The sequence below is a fragment of the Lagenorhynchus albirostris genome, chromosome 7 (genome assembly GCF_949774975.1).
Source record: "Lagenorhynchus albirostris chromosome 7, mLagAlb1.1, whole genome shotgun sequence".
Classification (NCBI taxonomy): Eukaryota; Metazoa; Chordata; class Mammalia; order Artiodactyla; family Delphinidae; genus Lagenorhynchus; species Lagenorhynchus albirostris.
The window spans coordinates 23,256,606-23,278,888 of record NC_083101.1 but is presented as its reverse complement, the minus strand read 5'-3'; the positions used below and the strand labels follow the sequence as shown (position 1 = coordinate 23,278,888).

Here is a 22,283-nt window from a genome sequence, read left to right as displayed (position 1 = left end):
GGTATCTAGCATGTCTTGTGTTTTACACAAATAAAATTGTACTGTTCTGTATTGTTCACATTCTGTAACTTTTTTCACTCAGTGACTTTGAAATTTTCCTATTTCACTATTAATAACTCTTTATTCTTGTTGATGAAAAATTAATCAATTTAAGAAAAATTAGAAAATTTTATTCCAGCTAAATTTGAGGATTATAACCTGGGAAGAGCATCTCAGAAAGCTCTGAGAACTCTTCCACCTGTTACAAGTTAAGACAGTTTATATATGTTTTTTGAGACAGAGGGCTGTACATTAAATGGTGCATTAATGACAGTTTACATAATCCAGATTTAAGTGCCATTGTGGTAGGTCATGTGACCCTTTACAAGATCAAGAAGAAATATTATCTTTTAAGAAGTTGTCTTATTGATGCTAGGTGAATGTTGCTGTTTACGGTTGAGCAGGTATTCCTGCTGATGGGGGAGGTTTGGTCAATGCATCATGTGGATACACAATGCACAGTGAGGAGAGAGGGGAGGCCAAAGGGCAGAGAAGAACTCTCATGTTTAGATTTTTCTTGTCTTGCCATAAATATGAATTTTATTTCAAATTCTGTATTACCTAGAAAGGATTTATCATATTGGATTCAACTATTTCTCTATTGATGGGGATCCAATTTCGTGCTGCTATAAACAATGCTGCAACAATCATCCTTGGACATTTTTCTTTCCAAATGATACTTTGTTTAGGATGGATATGAAAAGTGTGATTTCTGGGTCATTTCTGATCACTGACTCTTCAGTTCTCACCAACCTGGCTTCCATCCCTATCCTTCCATAAGAATTTTGTCACAATCACTCTCCATTTTGTTTTCCTGTCATCTTTCTTAGTCTCAAAACAGCATTTGATAGTTGACACACCTTCCTTTTTGAAATGTTTTTTTTTGCTTTTGGGATAAAACCCTCTTGGTTTTCCTCCTTCCCCTCTGGCTTCCATTATGTCTCTTTTGTTGGTTCCCGCTCTACTTGGTCTCTAAATGTTGGGAGCTCATCAAGCTGTCTTGAGCCCTCTTTACTCTGGATTCTCTTCCTGGGTGATCTCACACATTTAAGAGCCATCTACATTACATCTTTCAAATTCCTATTCCAGTCCAGGCTAGCACCCAACAGCCTGCATAACATCATCTTAAATGTACACCACCAAAGCATGTCTTAACATGTCCCAAGAGAACCTGCCCCCTCCCCACCAATTCCTTAGCTTACTCATTACATGGCACCCCAACCACCCATTTGCTCAAGTCAAAAACCTGGTACTTACTCTAGAATCCTACTCCTAGACGTCCCTCGGATTGTCTTTCCTAAATGTTGAGTCCATACTCACTTTGTTCCCTCTCTCCCACCATCAACCAATCACAGGCATCATCATCTCTGGCCTAGGTAAATGCCAAAGCTTAAATGATTTTCTAGTTCTTTGCCTCCTTCTCCAACCCATTTTCAATACAGCTGCCAAAATAAACTCAATATCCAAGCATGTTACTTCAGGCTTACCTTTCAATGTCTTTCTTCCCTTTGCACCTAGAACAAGCCTTGGATGACTGGGTGCTGCCACCGTCTGCCTCTATTTCATGCATCTCTGCTGGGTCTATAATGTACCAAGTTCTCTGACTCAGGGTCTTGCTGCATGCTGTTCTCTCTGCTGGGAAGTAGAGTGCCTGGCTCTTTGCTGGCCAGTCTTTTTTCACCATCAGGTCTCAGCTTAGTCTCCTGTCAGAACCATTCCATCCCAAGCAGGTCCCCCTATTAGTCTCAATTACTGTGCCCATTTGTTTTGGCCTCATAGTGTATTCCACAGTCTGTTATTCATTAGTTTGCCTCCCTTTCTAGAATGTAAGCTCTATGAGAAGGGTGTCCTATTCACAGCTATATCCCTAGCCTAGCACAGTGCCTGGCACATAATAAGCATTCAATTAATATTTTGAACGTTCATCTAAGTTCAGTATCCTGATTTTCAGATGAGGAAAGAAACCCAGCTAAGGGCCCATCATTTTACCTAGTTATTACATTGTTACACTGAGCAGCAGTGTAATAGTTGAGCATGCACTCAGGCTCCAGACTCACTTGGTTTGAATCTCGTATCCTCCACTGACTAGTGTGATGCTGGGGATATTACTTAACCTTTTTGCCTGTTTCCTCACTGGGAAGTGGGGATTACAGTGCCTACTTCATAGGATTGTTGCAAAGATTAAATTAATAGAAGGATGGTGAGGAGCATATGATTTAATTCTGATTTTTTACTGTACAAATTTAAAAACTATTTCTGCAAGCATTCCTCCAGCCCTTTGGGTCTAGAACACAAGAAACAACGTTCTTTGAATGAAATTAACAGTAACGTCCACACTCTTTACTGCTTAGGTTGGAACTTCTATCTAGCATATAAAACCAGTTTATTAGATACTTGAGAGAATCAAATTCCCACAGTAATGTTTGCGGGAACTCCCTTGTGAGCCACCTATGAAGAATTCCTAACAGATAATAGAACTCCTTTACCATTAGCAAAATTGGCGCCTCACTGTAACCTTTGGGACAGGAATCTGAAACCAGAGATAAACAATTCCTTCATGGGCAGACATCAATTTTGGTCATGAGGACCATTCAGAGAGCATAGGAGATCTGCTTGCTAGAACAAAAAATAATACTTTCTCTGTGCATAAGGTCAAAAATAATAACAGAATTTTAACATATTACTCTCTTATCTGTGCATTGCCTCCAACAAGATTTTCCTAGAAGTACATGAAAAATCTTCAATCATCAGTGGCCTACAAGGTTAAAAAAAAAAAAAGTTATCAAGAACATATGAAAATAACTAGGACATTCAAATGGCCAGTTTTCATTTATTTTGAAAACTATGCAAAGACACCAGACAGTTTTAAAAAGGGTACAGTTAATATTTTATTGTCACTTATCAGATGGCAGTTAGGTATATAGTCTTCATACTTGATCCTTCCTTTTTGTAAATAAAAAAAATTACAAGTTTTAAACAAACAGCCAAAGGCTGGTCATGTCTTCAGAAAACATGATTAGATTAATTCATTAATGGTGGCTTCAAGTTTTTCCTTATTAGCTCCAGAAAATTCACCCACCTGTTGAGAGAATATTGAATTGCCATTAGATGTAGCATTGCATCCCTATTTTGTATATCAGATATGACCACAGAATGGGCCGGGGGAGGAGAGGAAGTTAAGTATAAGCTTATTTAAAATTTACATCCATGGATAACACCCAGTTCTTTAAAGTTAAAAACAAACAAAAACAAAAGCCCCTCAAAAGTCAAGACTCAGTTTTTTTACACAAATACCTCTGAACAAAGATAAATGCACTGTGATATAAATATAAGCACCAATCACAGGGATTAATCACCAAATCCCTGTGATTTTAGTTTTAGCAAAGATCAATTATCAATGAGATGTCACATTATGTACTTAATGAAGAATGACATATTTAAATATTCTTAAAAGGAAAAAACAGGGATGTGCTTCCCAATGTAAAGGGTAAGTCACTTCAGTTTCTTCTTTTATATATCATGCTTTCCTATCACCCAGCTGGTTTTCTTCAAGGTCAGATGTACCTACCTTCTGTCCCTTTTTAAAAAACTGGAAGGTTGGCATGCATTTGACTTCACACTCTGAAGCAACATCCTGGGGGGAAGGGAGGTGTAGAAAGAAGATAAAAATAAGACCATGAGGAGTGCTGAGCTCTGGTACCTGTGATCTAAAACCAGATTCTTTTTCCTGTTATGTACCCAGAACTCAGCGCCAATTTTTATATGCTTAAACAAGGACTACAATGGCAGCACAAAAGCCAAATTGGTTATATTCTCAATTAAAATTCTAATTAATACGTACTCTCATCTTTGAGAGATACTAGAATCAGATACTATACAGTGACTCAAATTGTTTAATCGAATTATTCCCAGTTGTACTGGAGTGAGGTACATAGATGATGATCATAAAGGCGAAAGTTTAGAGTTAGGGAGAGGAACAACTTATTTACAAAGGACTTGTTCAAGAATAAAGTCATGGGGATCTACAGGGACAGCTCCACACTGGTTTTTCTGTTATTGTTTTATAACCCCTACCTCTCAACACCTTGTTCACACCAGGTTTGGCGGGGGGAATGCCATGAAAAGGGTTTGGTTTGGACAAGAGTTTCAAGTGAACAGGTACATTAGGGATCAAATACATCAGCTTGGCACTGCAAAGAGGATAAGGAGAGAAGTGAAGAAAGAACCACACAGCCCTAACCAAGCAGCAAAAGCTGTGGAGGACACCAACCACGGAGGCAGAACTCTGAGAAGCAGACCACGGAGACCAAAGAACTTTCACAGGAAAGGAAGGAAGGTCAGCTAAAAACACCGTGGTGACTTCTAGTTGGGGATTCAGGAGTAAGGGGCATGGGAATTAAAAATGGAGTGGTCCTAGGACTTCCCTGGCAGTCCAGTGGTTAAGATTTCGAGCTTCCACTGCAGGGGGCGTGGGTTCGATCCCTGGTTGGGGAACTAAGATCCCATATGCCAGGCTGCATGCCCCCCCCTCAAAAAAAAGGAGCGGTTCCTAGATTGAGCCACCAGTCAATGGTAGCACACCAGCCTAACTTCACCTGTTCCTCTGACGGGCAGAAAAGTGTGGTTTTACGTCTTTATGAAATTGCACGTGTCCTGTTGCCAGTTTGGGCAGGAAGGGTGGTGGACGCTGCTGTTTCCAGATAACCTTTACTTTTTTTTTAAATGCTGGGCAACAAGAAGCACAAGGGCAGTAATGGCTGCAATAAAACGGCTAGTATGTACTGAATGTCTACTATATTCCAGGCACTAAGTACTCACTGAAAGCAACAGTCATAAGGAAATTCCCAAGAACCTGTGATAAGACCATCCAAATGAAGATCATAACATTTTAATTGTACCAATTTACAATTCCAGAAATTCCCTTGTAGTCTGAGAATCCAGGATGGAAAATGGGGTGGAGAGTTGACAGGAAGACAATGAGCTGCACATGTCAAGGCTCTGGACCTTGAGGATGAGTAATTGGGAAACCAGAAGATGACAAGTTAGAAGGGTAGAAGGACTGGTTTAGCTAAAAGGTTGGAAACTGGTTGTCTAGGGGACTGAAGCTGGTCTAGATATGTTACTTGGTTCATGTAAATGCTTAAAAAAAAAAAATCTCTGAATTGCTTGAAGATTTGGAAACACTGGGCTGGCCCCTCCCAGCACTTGGAGAGCAGCAGTTTACTGCAGTCCCTTCCCTGTCTCTTCCTGACACTTGGAAGCCACCAGTTGGATACCATCTTTCATGCAAGCAGCTGGCAGAAGCCTCAAAAGAGGTGGGTGTTTGTTAGTTTTGTTTTTATAGTACCCACAGTGGAAGGGCTGTGGTCTGGAAAGTGTGAGCCACCCTTTCCGCCACTTCTAATCATAGAAACGTGCAGGGGGTGCAACTGACCTGCATCACATATAAAAGCATGCAAAACAGGACCTGGAGATAAGTAAGGAAGAAGGAGTACAAGGACCTTGAGCTCACCTCCTCTCTCGAGCACACCAACATCACAAGGACCTTGAGCTCACCTCCTCTCTCGAGCACACCAACATCACTACTCATTGTTAGGTTCCAGTCTTTGTCAGTGGTTGTCTATCAAAAAAGGTACTCCACATCCAAAGACAACAGGACCTGGATACTGATCACAACCTTCAGATGAAAACGCTAATCCCAAAGCCTTATCAGCAGAAAATACAGGGTCCCAATCAATGGAAATGATAGTCTAATTGCCGTTCTCAGATTCTGGATGCCTTATACCTCTCCTAGCCAGAGCTTAGCATTCCCGCATTGGTACAACTGCCTAACTTACAATAAAATAAGACAAAAAACTAGGAACAAGATAAATGCTCAGAAGTGGTGTCAATGCTTTGAGAAAGACTTGAAGTGTGTTGTAAGTCATGTTCATACGTTTTACGTCTTAAAATTGCAGTCAAGGGCTTCCCTGGTGGCGCAGTGGTTAAGAATCCGCCTGCCAATGCAGGGGACATGGGTTCGAGCCCTGGTCCGGGAAGATCCCACATGCCGTGGAGCAACTAAGCCCGTGCACCACAACTACTGAGCCTGTGCTCTAGATCCCGCGCACCTAGAGCCCGTGCTCCGCAACAAGAGAAGCCACTGCAACGAGAAGCCCACGCACCACAACGAAGAGTAGCCCCTGCTCGCTGCAACTAGAGAAAGCCCACGCGCAGCAACAAAGACCCAGCACAGCCCAAAAAAAAAAAAAAAAATTGCAATCAAGTCTTTACATGGTAAATTTTTAAAGCATTAAGAATTCTCTCTCATGGGGTAAGAAAGTGATTTTTTTTTTAAAGGTAATGCAGGATTCTGTACCATAATTGAATCCACCACACTGGGCTTTTAGGTTACGCACATTCTTGTGAATAAATTCAGACGCGTCCCAGGGCAAAAAACCTTAAAGTTGCTCAGTTTAAGAAGATCATTTTCAATTTTAATTATTTAGATAAGTATAATCTCACCTTTTTATGGTCCGAAAGCTGTCACTGTATGGACGGATCATTTTAACTCATCTGCTGGTCGATAATGTAAAAGGCTCAGATTTTGCCTCAGTATCTCTACACTATGGTTCAATCCCCACCCATGAAAGTAAGCATTGCTAAGGGAATGAAAATATTCACTTTAAAGGCTCTAGATACACGATTAAACCACCTCCCAATTTGAATGTGTCAGTTTATCAGTACGTATCATGATTTCTGACATCCAGTTTAAGACTTTTCATGTAACAGGATCCATCTGCCCTTCCCTACGCCAGTCACTGAAAGCATGTGCTCTGTTGGATTTAGGAGACTCCAGTTCTGTGAGTTAACTGTTCAGGCCCATTTCTGCAATGGCCACAGAGAAAAACAGTTAATCAAATTCTTAAGAATATAAGAACTGGGGCAGTTAATGTGCTTGACAGTGTATCACTTCTACGTGTTCAGTATTTTCTAGAATTTATGTTTGGCTTTCTTCTAGATTGTATCTGGGGGTGAAGAATGAGGTAGAGATGCAACATCTTAACCCCAAATGGTTAACTGTTAATATACATGGGTTAATAGATTCGATTCTACTTTTTTGGACCTTTTAGTCTTGTCCATGGATCTACATACCTACTCTGGTTACAAGACCACACGGTTTTAATTATTGCTGCTAATGTACTTTATGGGGCCTGCCCCTTCCCATCCTCTATGACTTCCCTCCTAATTAGTTTTTTAAAATACTTTCCAGGATTTTCCTGACTACATGATTTCAGAATGTCATGATCAATTTCCCAAAAATGTTGGATGAATCTAAGAGTACTAACTAGCATTTTAATAATACTGAGTCAACATCCTGGAAGACAGTATATACCCATCTAGTAAAATCTTTTATGGACCTCAGTAAAGGTTAGTAGTTCTATAACTAATATTTGATCTCTACTGCCTCTGTTATTTTTTTTCTTTTGTTTTCTATTACTTGTTCTATGGACCAACTGGCCCACTCCTGTAGTGATTTGAAAGGCATGCACACTTAAAAATTAAGTAGTTACCTTTGAGGTTTTAAAAACATTCTTGATCTCAAGTTTATTACTTCCCTCATTTAAAAACAGAAAGCTAGCCACTCTCTAATGAAAGACCCAGGTCCTGCCATTTTTAAAAAAACAATCTGGAACTTGTGTAGTCATATAAACACTGCCATAATCAGGATACAGAACTCTTCCCTCACTCCCATAAAACTTCCTCAGTAGCTTCTCTGTGGTCAAATACTCCCTCTTAGCCCCCACCCCCACTCTGTTCTCCTTCCCTATAGTTTTAGCCCATCTCAGATTTTTATTAGTTTTTATTAGTAAGTGTAACGAGGCTACATTTTACCTCATTAACTTTTGTTTCATTGGTTTCTAGCTCAGCACTCTGTATAGCCAAAATAACTTTAAATCTGCTGTTGTCACCTGTTATTAACTCATTCCTGGCTGTTCTCATCACGGAAACACATGGCATCCTAAAAGGTTGCAAAACTATCAGGCCTAAGTTACTTTGTTTCTTTTGAGCTTATAAGTATCATACTCTGTAGAGTTGGGAGTAGAGTCTGCTGTTAAGGAAATAAGATCAGTCTATCATTTTCAAAAGTAGTATTCATACTTCGCTATGCATACAGAGTTGTTTTGTGTGTGTACCACATTATATGTCCATGCCTCCTAACTGTCCATGCCTCCTAACTGTCCATCTGAATCTATTACACCTAAAAGATCATCTCTTCCAGCCCAAGTGTTCAGAGATTTTTCTATTAAAACTAGGTGTTGTTTGCCCCAAAGACACTATAAACATTAAGTACCCTGAGTCTGCATGGACAGGAATTGTCTGCATAAAAAATATAAAAACAAATTCAGTCCTAAAATATTCCATCTATTTTAATGATATGATCTAATACTCAAAATAATGAATTGATGTCATTTTTTCCCTCATCTGATTCTTTTCGAGCCAAAATCAAGGGATGGTTTTATCTACAGCGTTCCAAAGCAACAAAAAAAAAATTCCACTCATGTAATTCATAAATTCCATGGGGGAAAAACAACTCATGGATTGATAATGAAGTCCTTTTTGTTTGAATCACCTGCCTTGCTACTCTGCTGAATGGCCAGGTAAGTAGGAACTGACAGACTATTGCTATGTGTATGGGGTGACCAAAGGGTTCTGGAATTCAATTTTTAATGCTGCAGAAAGTTGATAAGGCTATTTAGATGGTGTAATAGTTGTCATTAAGAGTATTAAAAAAAACCACACACACACAAAAAATCATATGTTGCTCAAAGTGAAAGGTCCCCAACTTATGAGAAGGTCACTTCAAGGTCTAGAGGTCTACATACTTTTAGAGTGATGATGAGGATGACAACCACGTCTAAAGGAGGGGCTGTCATATTGAAGTCTGGGCCTGCTCTGCACACCTACTTCCCAAAGGTTTTGGATTGAGGCAGAAAGCATTGGTCCTGGCCCCAGCACCATACAGGGGCCAAATCCACAGGCTCTGCCTCAATCGACCTTTTTGTTTTGTTTTTTTGCGGTACGCGGGCCTCTTACTGTTGTGGCCTCTCCTGTTGGGGAGCACAGGCTCCGGATGCGCAGGCTCAGCGGCCATGGCTCACGGGCCCAGCCGCTCCGTGGCATGTGGGATCTTCCTGTACCAGGGCACGAACCCGTGTCCCCTACATCGGCAGGTGGACTCTCAACCACTGCGCCATCAGGGAAGCCCTCAATCGACCTTTTACCCTTCTGTGTTGCAGTCCCATTATCTGTTCAGGGGGGGATGCTGATAAAAATAGTTCTCATGGTCACTGCCTGGATGAAATGATACAATGTAGGCAGAGGGCTTAGTGCAGCCTCTAGCATATGTTAGTATTTCCAAATAAAAATGTATTCACTTGCTGTCTGATAGGGTCAGTACCAGTTTCTTTAGTCCCCTCCAGGTGCCATTTTCACCTGGCTAAGGTGACGAGATTTAAAAAAATAAGTTAGGTTAAAATAGGGAGCAAGAGTTTTTTCACAAACACATGCTGTCTACTCTTACTTAAAACAAAAACCCAGGGCTTCCCTGGTGGGGCGGTGGGTGGGAGTCTGCCTGCCGATGCAGGGAACACAGGTTCGTGCCCCGGTCTGGGAAGATCCCACATGCTGCGGAGCGGCTGGGCCCGTGAGCCATGGCCACTGAGCCTGTGTGTCTGGAGCCTGTGCTCCGCAATGGGAGGGGCCACAACAGCGAGAGGCCCGCGTACTGCAAAAAACGAAAACAAAAACCCAGGACACATCAGAATAACTTTACTTGACAACCATACCAATTCATTCATTCTTCACCTACCACAGGTCAGACAGGTGTGCTGATAAAGAGGAAACAAAGGCGAATAAGACAGGGTCCCTGATCCCAAGAAACTGACAGACTAATGAAGGACAGACACAAAGATCATTACAGTAATAGCTAAGCTTACTGAATGCTTATCATGCGCCAGGCACTGCTCTAAGCACTTCCCAGGTCTTATCTCACACGATCCTGACAAGTGCCTTCCGATGCTGGATTAACGCTGCCATTTAACAGGGGCTCAACCTGAGGCACAGAACAGATAACTTCAAGCCCAGAGCGCTAATAAGGGACACGATCCTCCCACTGGACAACCACCAATCCACGAAAAGGAGGGGCAGAGGACACCAGGGGGACACAGAGGAAGGGAACAAACCTAGTCTGGGCATAAAAGGGAGTAACTAGAGGAGAATTCCTGGAGAGGATGTGAAGCTTAAGTCAAGGAGCTTGTCCGGCAAGAAAGATGAGAAATGTGCTGGGAATAAGCAATGTGGTACTGGGAGGTGCCCACAGGCTTAGAAAATACTGCCATACGTTTCCCCACCCTGGCCCCACCCTTTTTATAGACCCTTCTGGACCTTTTGTAGGATTTCCATGTTTGCTCAATGAATAATCAACCTTACAAGGTTGGTGGGGGCAGGTATTAAGATCTGGTCATAGAACAACCAAGGTTCAAGGGATACGAGAATGAGCCTGAAGCAGACGTCACTGGGCCAGGACTGGAAGCCAGGTCGAGTACCTTTGTTGCCACTTCATACCCTAACCCATGCCTGCCCTGCTGGGGCTAAGCAAACCTGTCCACACACGTTTAAATCCCTGCTCTGCTACTTACTAACTGTAACTCCACGGTCAACCTGGGCATGATGACAGGACAAAGGATTAAATGAATCCATACTTGTTACGCACAAAGAACAGTGCGCCTGGTCCCAAGTGCTAAACGAGCATTTGTTAAATTAAACCAATCTTGAAATGTTCCCCCCAATTCTTCTCTCAGCTCTCGAATCAGGCATCTTGGTGTCTGGTCTCTTCAATTTCTGTTTGTCGAGCATCTCAGAATGTTCGGTAGATTACTTGGGCTTTTAGAATGGCAGGTGACTAGTAAAGATGGGTAACAGATGCCTTAACCATTTTATTTTAGGATGTGATGTACTTAGCTCCTGACATCTAGGATTAAGCTCATAATTGGCACAATTACCCGTTCTTCTGAAATAAACTTTTTAACTAGGGTTGTAATTCTAGTGTTTTACTTATTTATGAGAACAAGCAATGTGTAATTCAGAGAAAAAGGCCAATGCAAAAAGCTCAACATTATTCCAAATTTCCAGCCACATACCTGACAGTCATCCACGTCTACTTCGAGGAACACTACATTGGAATACTTTTCCGAGAGAGACTAGAAAATTAGAAAAAAAATCCACAAAGATTTAGCAGTGGGTAATGGCAGCCAACACACTGAAGCTTCTTAAATGGAAACTTAAAAGTAGGGACTAAAGATCCCAATATTTAGGGACAGGTAAGCATAAAAGACATTTTCCCTGAATCAAATTCTCCTTGGTGTAAAATAATTTGAAACATCAACTCTGATTCCTGAACTTCAAATAGGGCCCATGTTCCACTGTGAAGAAAAACAAAACCACTTAAGCCAACCAAATTAACTTCTGAAAGTCATCTTCAATAGGCTGTATGTGTCAAACCTAAACTGTTATGCTATGATTTTTAGACCAAAGACCCGACAACAACAAAACCTCTGTCCTTCTTTCCTAGCTTTGTGACCACCAACCCCAGACACACAAATAGTTTACAAAAGCAGAAGTTGGCTAATAAATACTTACATGAAAGAAAGGCTTGATCATTTTGCAAGGCCCACACCACGTGGCTGAGAAGTCGACTACTACGAGTTTCTCCCCCGCACTGTTCAAGGCTTCCTGAAAAGCATACTAAGGGAAAGAGAAAAGCAGATGTTAAGTTACGTTTATTTCCAAAAGCCCTGATAAAATGCGACACAAAACACAATTTGGAGGTCCTGCTTTCAGGGCCTATTTTTTTAATAAAAAGAAAACAAAGCAAATAAACTTTGAGGAAATCCTACTGTGGTGTAATGTTATTTGATAAGGTGAAACAAGTAGGATGTATACAGTGTATCAATATTCATGTCTTCATAAATATAAAGTATTAATTGGTTAATCCACATCCAAACTAAGTAAATGAAAGGAAAATAAAGACATTTGTATTAAAAATGTTTCCACATCTGGACTTCCCTGGTGGCGCAGTGGTTAAGAATCCGCCTGCCAATGCAGGGGACACGGGTTCGAGCCCAGGTCTGGGAAGATCCCACATGCTGTGGAGCAACTAAGCCTGTGCGCCACAACTACTGAGCCTGCATGCCACAACTACTGAAGCCCATGCACCCAGAGCCCATGCTCTGCAATAAGAGAAGCCACCGCAATGAGAAGCCCGCACACCGCAATGAAGAGCGGCCCCCGCTCGCCACAACTAGAGAAAGCCGGCGAGCAGCAACAGACACAACGCAGCCAAAAAAATATAAATACATAGAATAAATTTATTAAAAAAAAGTTTCCACATCAAATCTAGGTATAACATATGGTAGACATTCACTAAATACTCATTGATCCAAGGAATCACACTTCAACTGAATAAGTCACAAAGGCACAGAATCTTGCAACTAAAACACAAGTTATTTTAAAAACTAAAACTTTTTGATTAAGCTAATATTGTCTATGGTAGAACATCCAAAAGGTAAAAAAAATAAATATCAAGGAAAAGAACCTTCTCCACACCCTTACACCCACTGCTGACATTAAGCATATGGCCTTATACTCTTTCTAGTATAGTTTCCAGAATTGAGATCATACATACTATCGTTGATTTCTGCCTTCATTGTTGACCAAATGAAAGTTTTAGTCCCTTGTGAAGGGAATTTTCTTTGTTGTTTTTCGTAAGCCATGCTTGTTGAATAAAATTCCACCAGTAGAAATGATCAAGAAATCCCTTACCACCAACCTCCCTGAATAATTTACCAATGGTTTTGATACTGTAACCCTAGCAACCTAACCTTCTAGTTAACAAGGGACGACTCTTTTAACCACAGTCAGCTGGTGCTGACCAAAACCAAGGCCATGAAGAGAAATCAAAATACAAACATCTATATCTGAAGTCTCGGTTTTCTTCACGGGGGGAAAAATGCCAGTCACATTGGTTTAATTAAAAACCAACACCACGCCCCCCCCTTCCTCTGAAAGCTAAGAATCAGATCAGATTTGGTCCAAGTAAAGAAGAAAGCGAATAATGCACCGTTAACGAAAAAAAACTAAAGTGAATTCCTCTGAAGTTACTGCTCTAGATTTCTAATTTCTGCCTCATGTTTATTGGGGAGAACAATTCACAAATGGTGTTTCCTGGAATGGGTAGGTCATGACTTCTGTACCCAGTTCAGTTATGCAGGTACAAACCTGCATACAAATAAACACACCACACCTTTGGGCGTGGGGAGGTGTGTGTGTGTAGTGGAGGTGGCACACAGAGAGTAAGAAGTACAGAAATTGTTTTCCCAAACCATCACCGATTTTTTCCAGATGAATTTCCTTCAAAGCCTTCCCTAATGTGATTTTTTTAGGTCAAACCAGCCATTCTTTACTGCAAGATCCAGGTAAGACAGGGAAATAAAGATTGACAACGTCTGGTCAGATGAATCCATGGTTTTGTAAACATGGTTGGCCCTCAGTCAATACAGGTGAGGTTACTCTCAACCTAGAATATTTTTCAGCAATAACTTCTGGCTTCACTGAACATGAGTCACAGAGCCAGGTACATGTAGGACTTCATGACAAGTTGTATTCTCTGGATACTAAAGTTTGCCTAAAACAGACATCAGTGTGAAAATGATTCAATACTATCTAAGAAGCAAACCATAATTTCTAGCTCCCAGAAACTACCAGTGAGGATTGATAAAGGTCCCCATCACTAAGACAAACATTCTGAAAACAAAACAATGTATTTGAGGCAGATAAATAAGAGCAGCACCTAGCATCTCTTTTCCTAAACACACCCATTCCAAAGGTAATCAACAGGCATAAGAGTGGTTTGTAAAAAAGCATTCAGCAAAGTGCCTGTGTGTTGAAGTTGGGAGTTCAAGAAAAGGCAGCAGGGATGTCCCTGGTGGCGCAGTGGTTAAGAATCTGCCTGCCCATGTAGGGTACATGGGTTCAAGCCCTGGTCCGGGAAAATCCCACGTGCCGAGGAGCAAATGAGCCCGCGCGCCACAACTACTGAGCTTGCACTCTAGAGCCCATGAGCCACAACTACTGAGCCCGAGTGCCACAACTACTGAAGCCTGCGCGCCTAGAGCCCGTGCTCCGCAACAAGAGAAGCCACTGCAATGAGAAGCCCATGCACCGCAACGAAGAGTAGCCACTGCTCAACACAACTAGAGAAAGCCTGCGCACAGCAACAAAGACCCAACAGACAAAACTAATAAATAAATTAAAAATATGTATATATAAAATGAGTAACAATCCTGCAGCCTGTGGAACAAAAACCACATTCACAGAAAGACAGACAAAATGAAAAGGCAGAGGGCTATGTACCATATGAAGGAACAAGATAACACCCCAGAAAAACAACTAAATGAAGTGGAGACAGGCAACCTTCCAGAAAAAGAATTCAGAATGATGATAGTGAAGATGATCCAGGACCTCGGAAAAAGAATGGAGGCAAAGATGGAGAAGATGCAAGAAATGTTAAAGACCTAGACAAATTAAAGAACAAACAAACAGAGATGAACAAGACAATAACTGAAATGAAAACTACACTAGAAGGAGTCAATAGCAGAATAACTGAGGCAGAAAAACGAATAAGTGATCTGAAAGAGAGAATGGTGGAATTCACTGCTGCAGAACAGAATAAAGAAAAAAGAATGAAAAGAAATGAAGACAGCCTAAGAGGCCTCTGGGACAACATTAAACACAACAACATTCACATTATAGGGGTCCCAGAAGGAGAAGAGAGAGAGAAAGGACCAGAGAAAATATTTGAAGAGATTATAGTCAAAAACTTCCCTAACGTGGGAAAGGAAATAGCCACGCAAGTCCAGGAAGCGCAGCAAGTCCCATACAGGATAAACCCAAGGAGAAACATGCTGAGACACATAGTAATCAAATGGGCAAAAATTAAAGACAAAGAAAACTTATTGAAAGCAGCAAGGGAAAAACGATAAATAACATACAAGGGAACTCCCAAGGGAACTCCCATAAGGTTAACAGCTGATTTCTCAGCAGAAACTCTACAAGCCAGAAGGGAGTGGCATGATATACTTAAAAAGATGAAAGGGAAGAACCTACAACCAAGATTACTCTACCCAGCAAGGATCTCATTCAGATTCTATGGAGGAATCAAAAGCTTTACAGACAAGCAAAAGCTAAGAGAATTCAGCACCACCAAACCAGCTCTACAACAAATGCTAAAGGAACTTCTCTAAGTGGGAAACACAGGAGAAGAAAAGGACCTACAAAAACAAACCCAAAACAATTAAGAAAATGGTCATAGGAACATATATATCAATAATTACCTTAAACGTGAATGGATTAAATGCTCCAACCAAAAGACATAGGCTTGCTGAATGGATACAAAAACAAGACCCATATATATGCTGTCTACAAGAGACCCACTTCAGACCTAGGGACACATACAGAGGCTGAAAGTGAGGGGATGGAAAAAGATATTCCATGCAAATGGAAATCAAAAGAAAGCTGGAGTAGCAATACTCATATCAGATAAAATAGACTTTAAAGTAAGGAATGTTACAAGAGACAAGGAAGGACACTACATAATGATCAAGGGATCAATCCAAAAAGAAGATATAAAAATTACAAATATATATGCACCCAACATAGGAGCACCTCAATACATAAGGCAACTGCTAACAGCCATAAAAGGGGAAATCGACATTAACAGAATAATAGTGGGGGACTTTAACACCTCACTTACACCAATGGACTGATCATCCAAAATGAAAATAAATAAGGAAACAGAAGCTTTAAATGACACAATAGACCAGATAGATTTAACTGATATTTATAGGACATTCCATCCAAAAACAGCAGATTACACTTTTTTCTCAAGTGCGCATGGAACATTCTCCAGGGCAGATCACACCTTGGGTCACAAATCAAGCCTCAGTAAATTTAAGAAAACTGAAATCATATCAAGCATCTTTGCTGACCACAACACTATGAGATTAGAAATGAATTACAGGGGAAAAAAAGTAAAAAACACAAACACATGGAGGCTAAACACGTTACTAAATAACCAAGAGATCACTGAAGAAATCAAAGAGGAAATTAAAAAATACCTAGAGACAAATGACAATGAAAACACGACGATCCAAAACCTATGGGATGCAGCAACAGCAGTTCTAAGAGGGAAGTTTATAGCTATACAAGCCTACCTAAAGAAACAAGAAAAATCTCAAACAATCTAACCTTACAGCTGAAGGAACTAGAGAAAGAAGAACAAACAAAACCCAGAGTCAGCAGAAGGAAAGAAATCATAAAGATCAGAGCAGAAATAAATGAAATAGAAACAAAGAAAACAATAGCAAGGATCAATAAAACTAAAAGCTGGTTCTTTGAGAAGATAAACAAAATTGACAAACCATTAGCCAGACTCATCAAGAAAAAGAGGGAGAGGACTCAAATCAATAAAATTAGAAACGAAAAAGGAGAAGTTACAACAGACACCTCAGAAATACAAAGCATCCTAAGAGACTACTACAAGCAACTCTATGCCAATAAAATGGCCAACCTGGAAGAAATGGACGAATTCTTAGAAAGGTATAACCTTCCAAGACTGAACCAGGAAGATACAGAAAATATGAACAAACCAATCACAAGTAATGAAATTGAAACTGTGATTAAAAATCTTCCAACAAACAAAAGTCCAAGACCAGATGGCTTCATGGGTGAATTCTATCAAACATTTAGAGAAGAGCTAACACCCATCCTTCTCAAACTCTTCCAAAAATTGCAGAGGAAGGAACACTCCCAAACTCATTCTATGAGGCCATCATCACCCTGATACCAAAACCAGACAAAGATACAACAAAAAAAGAAAATTACAGACCAATATCACTGATGAATATAGATGCAAAAATCCTCAACAAAATACTAGCAAACAGAATCCAACAACACATTAAAAGGATCCTACACCATGATCAAGTGAGATTTATCCCAGGGATGCAAGGATTCTTCAATATATGTAAATCAATCAATTCGATACACCATATTAACGAATTGAAGAAAAAAACCATATGATTATCTCAATAGATGCAGAAAAAGCTTTTGACAAAATTCAACACCCATTTATGATAAAAACTCTCCAGAAAGTGGGCATAGAGGGAACCTACCTCAACATAATAAAGGCCATATACAACAAACCCACAGCAAACATCATTCTCAATGGTGAAAAACTGAAAACATTTCCTCTAAGATCAGAAACAACACAAGGATGTCCACTCTCACCACTATTATTCAACATAGTTTTGGAAGTTTTAGCCACAGCAATCAGAGAAGAAAAAGAAATAAAAGGAATACAAATTGGAAAAGAAGAAGTAAAACTGTCACTATTTGCAGATGACATGGTACTATATATATAGAGAATTCTAAAAATGCCACCAGAAAACTACTAGAGCTAATCAATGAATTTGGTAAAGTTGCAGGATACAAAATTAATGCACAGAAATCCCTTGCATTCCTATACACTAATGATGAAAAATCTAAAAGAGAAATTAAGGAAACACTCCCATTTACCATAGCAACAAAAAGAATAAAATACCTAGGAATAAACCTATCTAAGGAGACAAAAGACCTGTATGCAGAAAACTATAAGACACTGATGAAAGAAATTAAAGATGATACCAAGAGATGGAGAGATATACCATGTTCTTGGATTGGAAGAATCAACATTGTGAAAATGACGATACTGCCCAAAGCAATCTACAGATTGAATGCAATCCCTATCAAATTACCAATGGCATTTTTTACGGAACTAGGACAAAAAATCTTAAAATTTGTATGGAGACACAAAAGACCCCGAATAGCCAAAGCAGTCTTGAGGGAAAAAAACGGAGCTGAAGGAATCAGACTCCTGACTTCAGACTATACTACAAAGCTACAGTAATCAAGACAATATGGTACTGACACAAAAACAGGAACATAGATCAATGGAACAAGATAGAAAGCCCAGAGATAAACCCATGCACCCATGGTCAACTAATCTATGACAAAGGAGGCAAGGATATACAATGGAGAAAAGACAGTCTCTTCAATAAGTGGTGCTGGGAAAACTGGACAGCTACATGTAAAAGAAGGAAATTAGAACACTCCCTACACCATACACAAAAATAAACTCAAAATGGATTCGAGACCTAAATGTAAGACTGGACACTATAAAACTCTTAGAGGAAAACATAGGAAGAACACTCTTTGACATAAATCACAGCAAGATGTTTTTTGATCCACCTCCTAGAGTAATGGGAATAAAAACAAAAATCAACAAATGGGACCTAATGAAACTTAAAAGCTTTTGCACAGCAAAGGAAACCATAAACAAGACGAAAAGACAACCCTCAGAATGGGAGAAAGTATTTGCAAACGAATCAATGGACAAAGGATTAATCTCCAAAATATATAAACAGCTCATGCAGCTCAATATTAAAGAAACAAACAACCCAATCCAAAAATGGGCAAAAGACGTAAACAGACATTTCTCCAAAGAAGATACACACATGGCCAAGAAGCACATAAAAAGCTGCTCAACATCACTAATTATTAGAGAAATGCAAATCAAAACTACAATGAGGTATCACCTCACACCAGTTAGAATGGGCATCATCAGAAAATCTACAAACAACAAATGCTGGAGAGGGTGTGGAGAAAAGGGAACCCCTTGCACAGTTGGTGGGAATGTAAACTGATACAGCCACTATGGAGAACAGTATGGAGGTTCCTAAGAAACTAAAAATAGAATTACCATAGGATCCAGCAATCCCACTACTGGGCATATACCCAGAGAAAACCATAATTCAAAAAGACACATGCACCCCAATGTTCATTGCAGCACTATTTACAATAGCCAGGTCATGGAAGCAACCTAAATGCCCATCGAAATTGAGTCATTTGCTGAGACATGGATGGATCTAGAGACTGTCATACAGAGTGAAGTAAGTCAGAAAGAGAAAAACAAAAACATTAACGCGTGTATGTGGAACCTAGAAAAATGGTACAGATGAACCGGTTTGCAGGGCAGAAGTTGAGACACAGATGTAGGGAACAAATGTATGGACACCAAGGGGGGGAAACCGCAGGGAATGGGGATTGTGGTGTGCTGAATTGGGCGATTGGGATTGACATGTACACACTATTGTGTATAAAACTGATGACTAATAAGAACCTGTTGGGGCTTCCCGGGTGGCGCAGTGGTTGAGCGTCCACCTGCTGATGCAGGGGACACAGGTTTGTGCCCCAGTCCGGGAGGATCCCACGTGCCACGGAGCGGCTGGGCCCGTGAGCCATGGCTGCTGGGCCTGCGTGTCCGGAGTCCATGCTCCGCAATGGGAGAGTCCATGGCAGTGAGAGGCCCGCGTACCGCCAAAAAAAAAAAAAAAAAAAGAACCTGCTGTATAAAAAAAATAAAATTAAATCTAAAAAATTTTTAAAAATGAATAAAATACTATTAGAAAAAAAGAAGAAAAGAAATGGCAGTGGCCATTCTTCAAAAAACTTGATTTCTTCCTCCTCACTTTTATAGTCCATTAACACACTTGGAGCGGAAATGGATCCCAGTGGCTCTAAACTACCAAAACCTCAGAGTTGTCTTGGATGGCCCACGGCACGAAGTCCATCAGGATGAAAAGCTAAAGTGTACTCAAAATTTACAAGAAACATTAGCTTAGCTTTTGATTGACTCTGGATCATAGTTTTGAACATCAACTAATTATCAGGGACTTTGGGCCCCAGGCCATAGTGCTTTTCTGGGTAATGAATTTACTGTCACCCTTGTACCTCTTGGTATTGATGAGGGGAGGAGGGTGCCACAATTACGAGAACTAAAATAGGGAAAGACTGAAATGTGCTCCAGGAACCAATTTTCTGCTTGTAGTGTCTGGATTCTGAAACAATTCATATAGACCAAAGATTTCTCACTCCTTTCATAGGTTTTCAGATGTTCTACTGATGAGGTCACCAGACTCTGCAGAAGACCATCCGCTCCTCCCCTCACAGACTGTTGTTTGTCACTCAGTAGACACTGAATAAAAATATGTGGAAAAAACTCAATATTAAGGTTCTCTCTTTTCTTCTTTTTTTAAATAAATTTATTTATTTTTGGCTGCATTGGGTCTTCGTTGCTGCACATGGGCTTCTCTCTAGTTGCAGCGAGCGGGGGCTCCTCTTCGTTGTGGTGCACAGGCTTCTCACTGTGGTGGCTTCTCGTTGCAGAGCATGGGCTCTAGGTGTGCTGGCTTCAGTAGTTGTGGCACGCGGGCTCAGCAGTTGTGGCGCACAGGCTTAGTTGCTCTGTGGCATGTGGGATCTTCTCGGACCAGGGCTCGAACCCATGTCTCCTGCACTGGCAGGCGGATTCTCAACCACTGCGCCACCAGGGAAGCCCAAGGCACTCTCTTTTCAACCAATGAAAAGGTTGTTAATAAGTCATAAAAGGTTCACATCCCTTGACCCTGCACTCAAGACCCTAACCTGAGGAAACAGCCTGAACTCTGTATAAAGCCTTATGAACAGAAACATTCACTGAAGCGTGGAAAACTGCCCAAATGTCCAGCAATGTCTTCAGATATTGAAATGATCGCAAAAAGCTTCTTATTACACGGAAAGTGTTCAGGCTAAATTAGACGACAAATACACAGCTCGGAAATAAAAACAACCTCAACTATTTTGTGGTTGCGTCTAGGAAATAGAAGATCTCTCTTCCCAAACTTTCTACAACTATCTTTATGTTTTCTGGTTGTAAAAGGAACAAAAAGATAAGGAACCATTAACAGACAAACTTCCATTTCCAAAGCTAACCCCAGCACCTAAACCAGGTCGGGGCACTCGACCCGCCTTTCCCCTGCTTTACTGGGGTGGGCGGTATCGCAGGGTAAACGGTTTCGTCCCACTGTTTGAGCAACATCAGTTTTCTCCCACTCAGTTTTGTGCCTCAGCATTTAACATCCACTCCTTGAGGGGCCACAGTACACCGGACACTGTTAGGCTCTGAGTTTTCCAAGCAGAAGGGTATTAAGTTTGCAATAACTCTCGACATGGAACACTTTTTGTCTTGGTCATTCCTAAAAGGACAGAACGGCCGTCTGGGTACCAGAAAGCCGACAAGCACACAACGGGGCGCGGCCGCTCTCAGGGGCACTCCTGGCTCTAGCGAAACCCACCGACCACGAAATTCACCGTGGGTGAATCACAGATGGGTAGGGCAGTGAAGGTCCCTGGGCCCAGCCTTGCGGACTGAGTCATTCCAAAGCCAGAGCTGCCGGAAACACGCCCTGCGCCGCAGGAGGAGGAGTCCCGAGGGCGCGGCCCGGACTTCACCTCATTGACGCCACCTGGGCCCCTAGGGCCGGACTTGTACAAGCGAAAGGGTTCGGGGGGTGTCTCCAGACCGGAACCGCTCCCTTCGCGCGGATGCAACACGCGTCAGCTATGCGGCCGAGCAGTGCTGGAGGCAGCCGGGGGTGTCCGGCCTAAATCCACTCCCCAGCGAGCTCACTGCACCCAGCGCGGGTGGATCACGCCGCTCTCCGGGGAGAGTGGCAGCCAGCAAGCCCCGGCTTTCTCCAAGGAGCCCTCCACCTCCTTGCCCGGGCCCGTGTCCGGATACAAATGGGGGCCAAAGGCAGACTCCCTCCATCCTTCACCCAATCGCGGTTTCCCGGCTGGGGTGGGGAGGGGGCGGAGGCGCAACGGAGGACTCCAGGGCGCTCCCCACGCGCGTGCATCCCCCAGGCGCATAGGTTACCCGGACCTAGCCCTCCAGGGTACGCTCCACCGCCCCGGGAGCGCCCAGGCCCGGGCTCCTCGCAGTCCCCGGCCGAGTCGCCGCGTCCCCTTCCTCCGGGGATGCGAAGGGGCGGCCTGCCCACCTCCGGCCCACCGCCTACCCCACCTGCCGGGGCTGCGCGCCGCGCCCTGGCCGGCCCCGGAACGCTTACCTTGCTCTCAATCTGCTTCACCATCTTGGCTGCTGCTGTCTGACTAGCGACCTTACACCGGAATACGCGGAAGCGGATCCAAGGCACCGGACGAAGCTTGGAGAGCGCGCAGCCCGCTTTCCCTTTATAGCAACGGTGGGCGGGGCGGGCGGGCGCGCG

At 41.9% G+C, this 22,283-nt stretch overlaps 1 protein-coding gene across 1 annotated transcript; it reads right to left on the bottom strand.

Moving 5' to 3' along the window:
* Window positions 1-2,849: 2,849 nt before the first annotated feature.
* TXN (thioredoxin) lies at window positions 2,850-22,265 on the bottom strand. The gene is made up of 5 exons (XM_060154646.1): window positions 22,125-22,265; window positions 11,722-11,826; window positions 11,223-11,282; window positions 3,608-3,673; window positions 2,850-3,118 (listed from the first exon to the last, which is right to left on the bottom strand). The coding sequence occupies exons 1-5, from the start codon at window positions 22,146-22,148 to the stop codon at window positions 3,056-3,058; spliced, it is 318 nt and encodes a 105-aa protein (XP_060010629.1). The 5' UTR covers window positions 22,149-22,265; the 3' UTR covers window positions 2,850-3,055.
* Window positions 22,266-22,283: the final 18 nt, after the last annotated feature.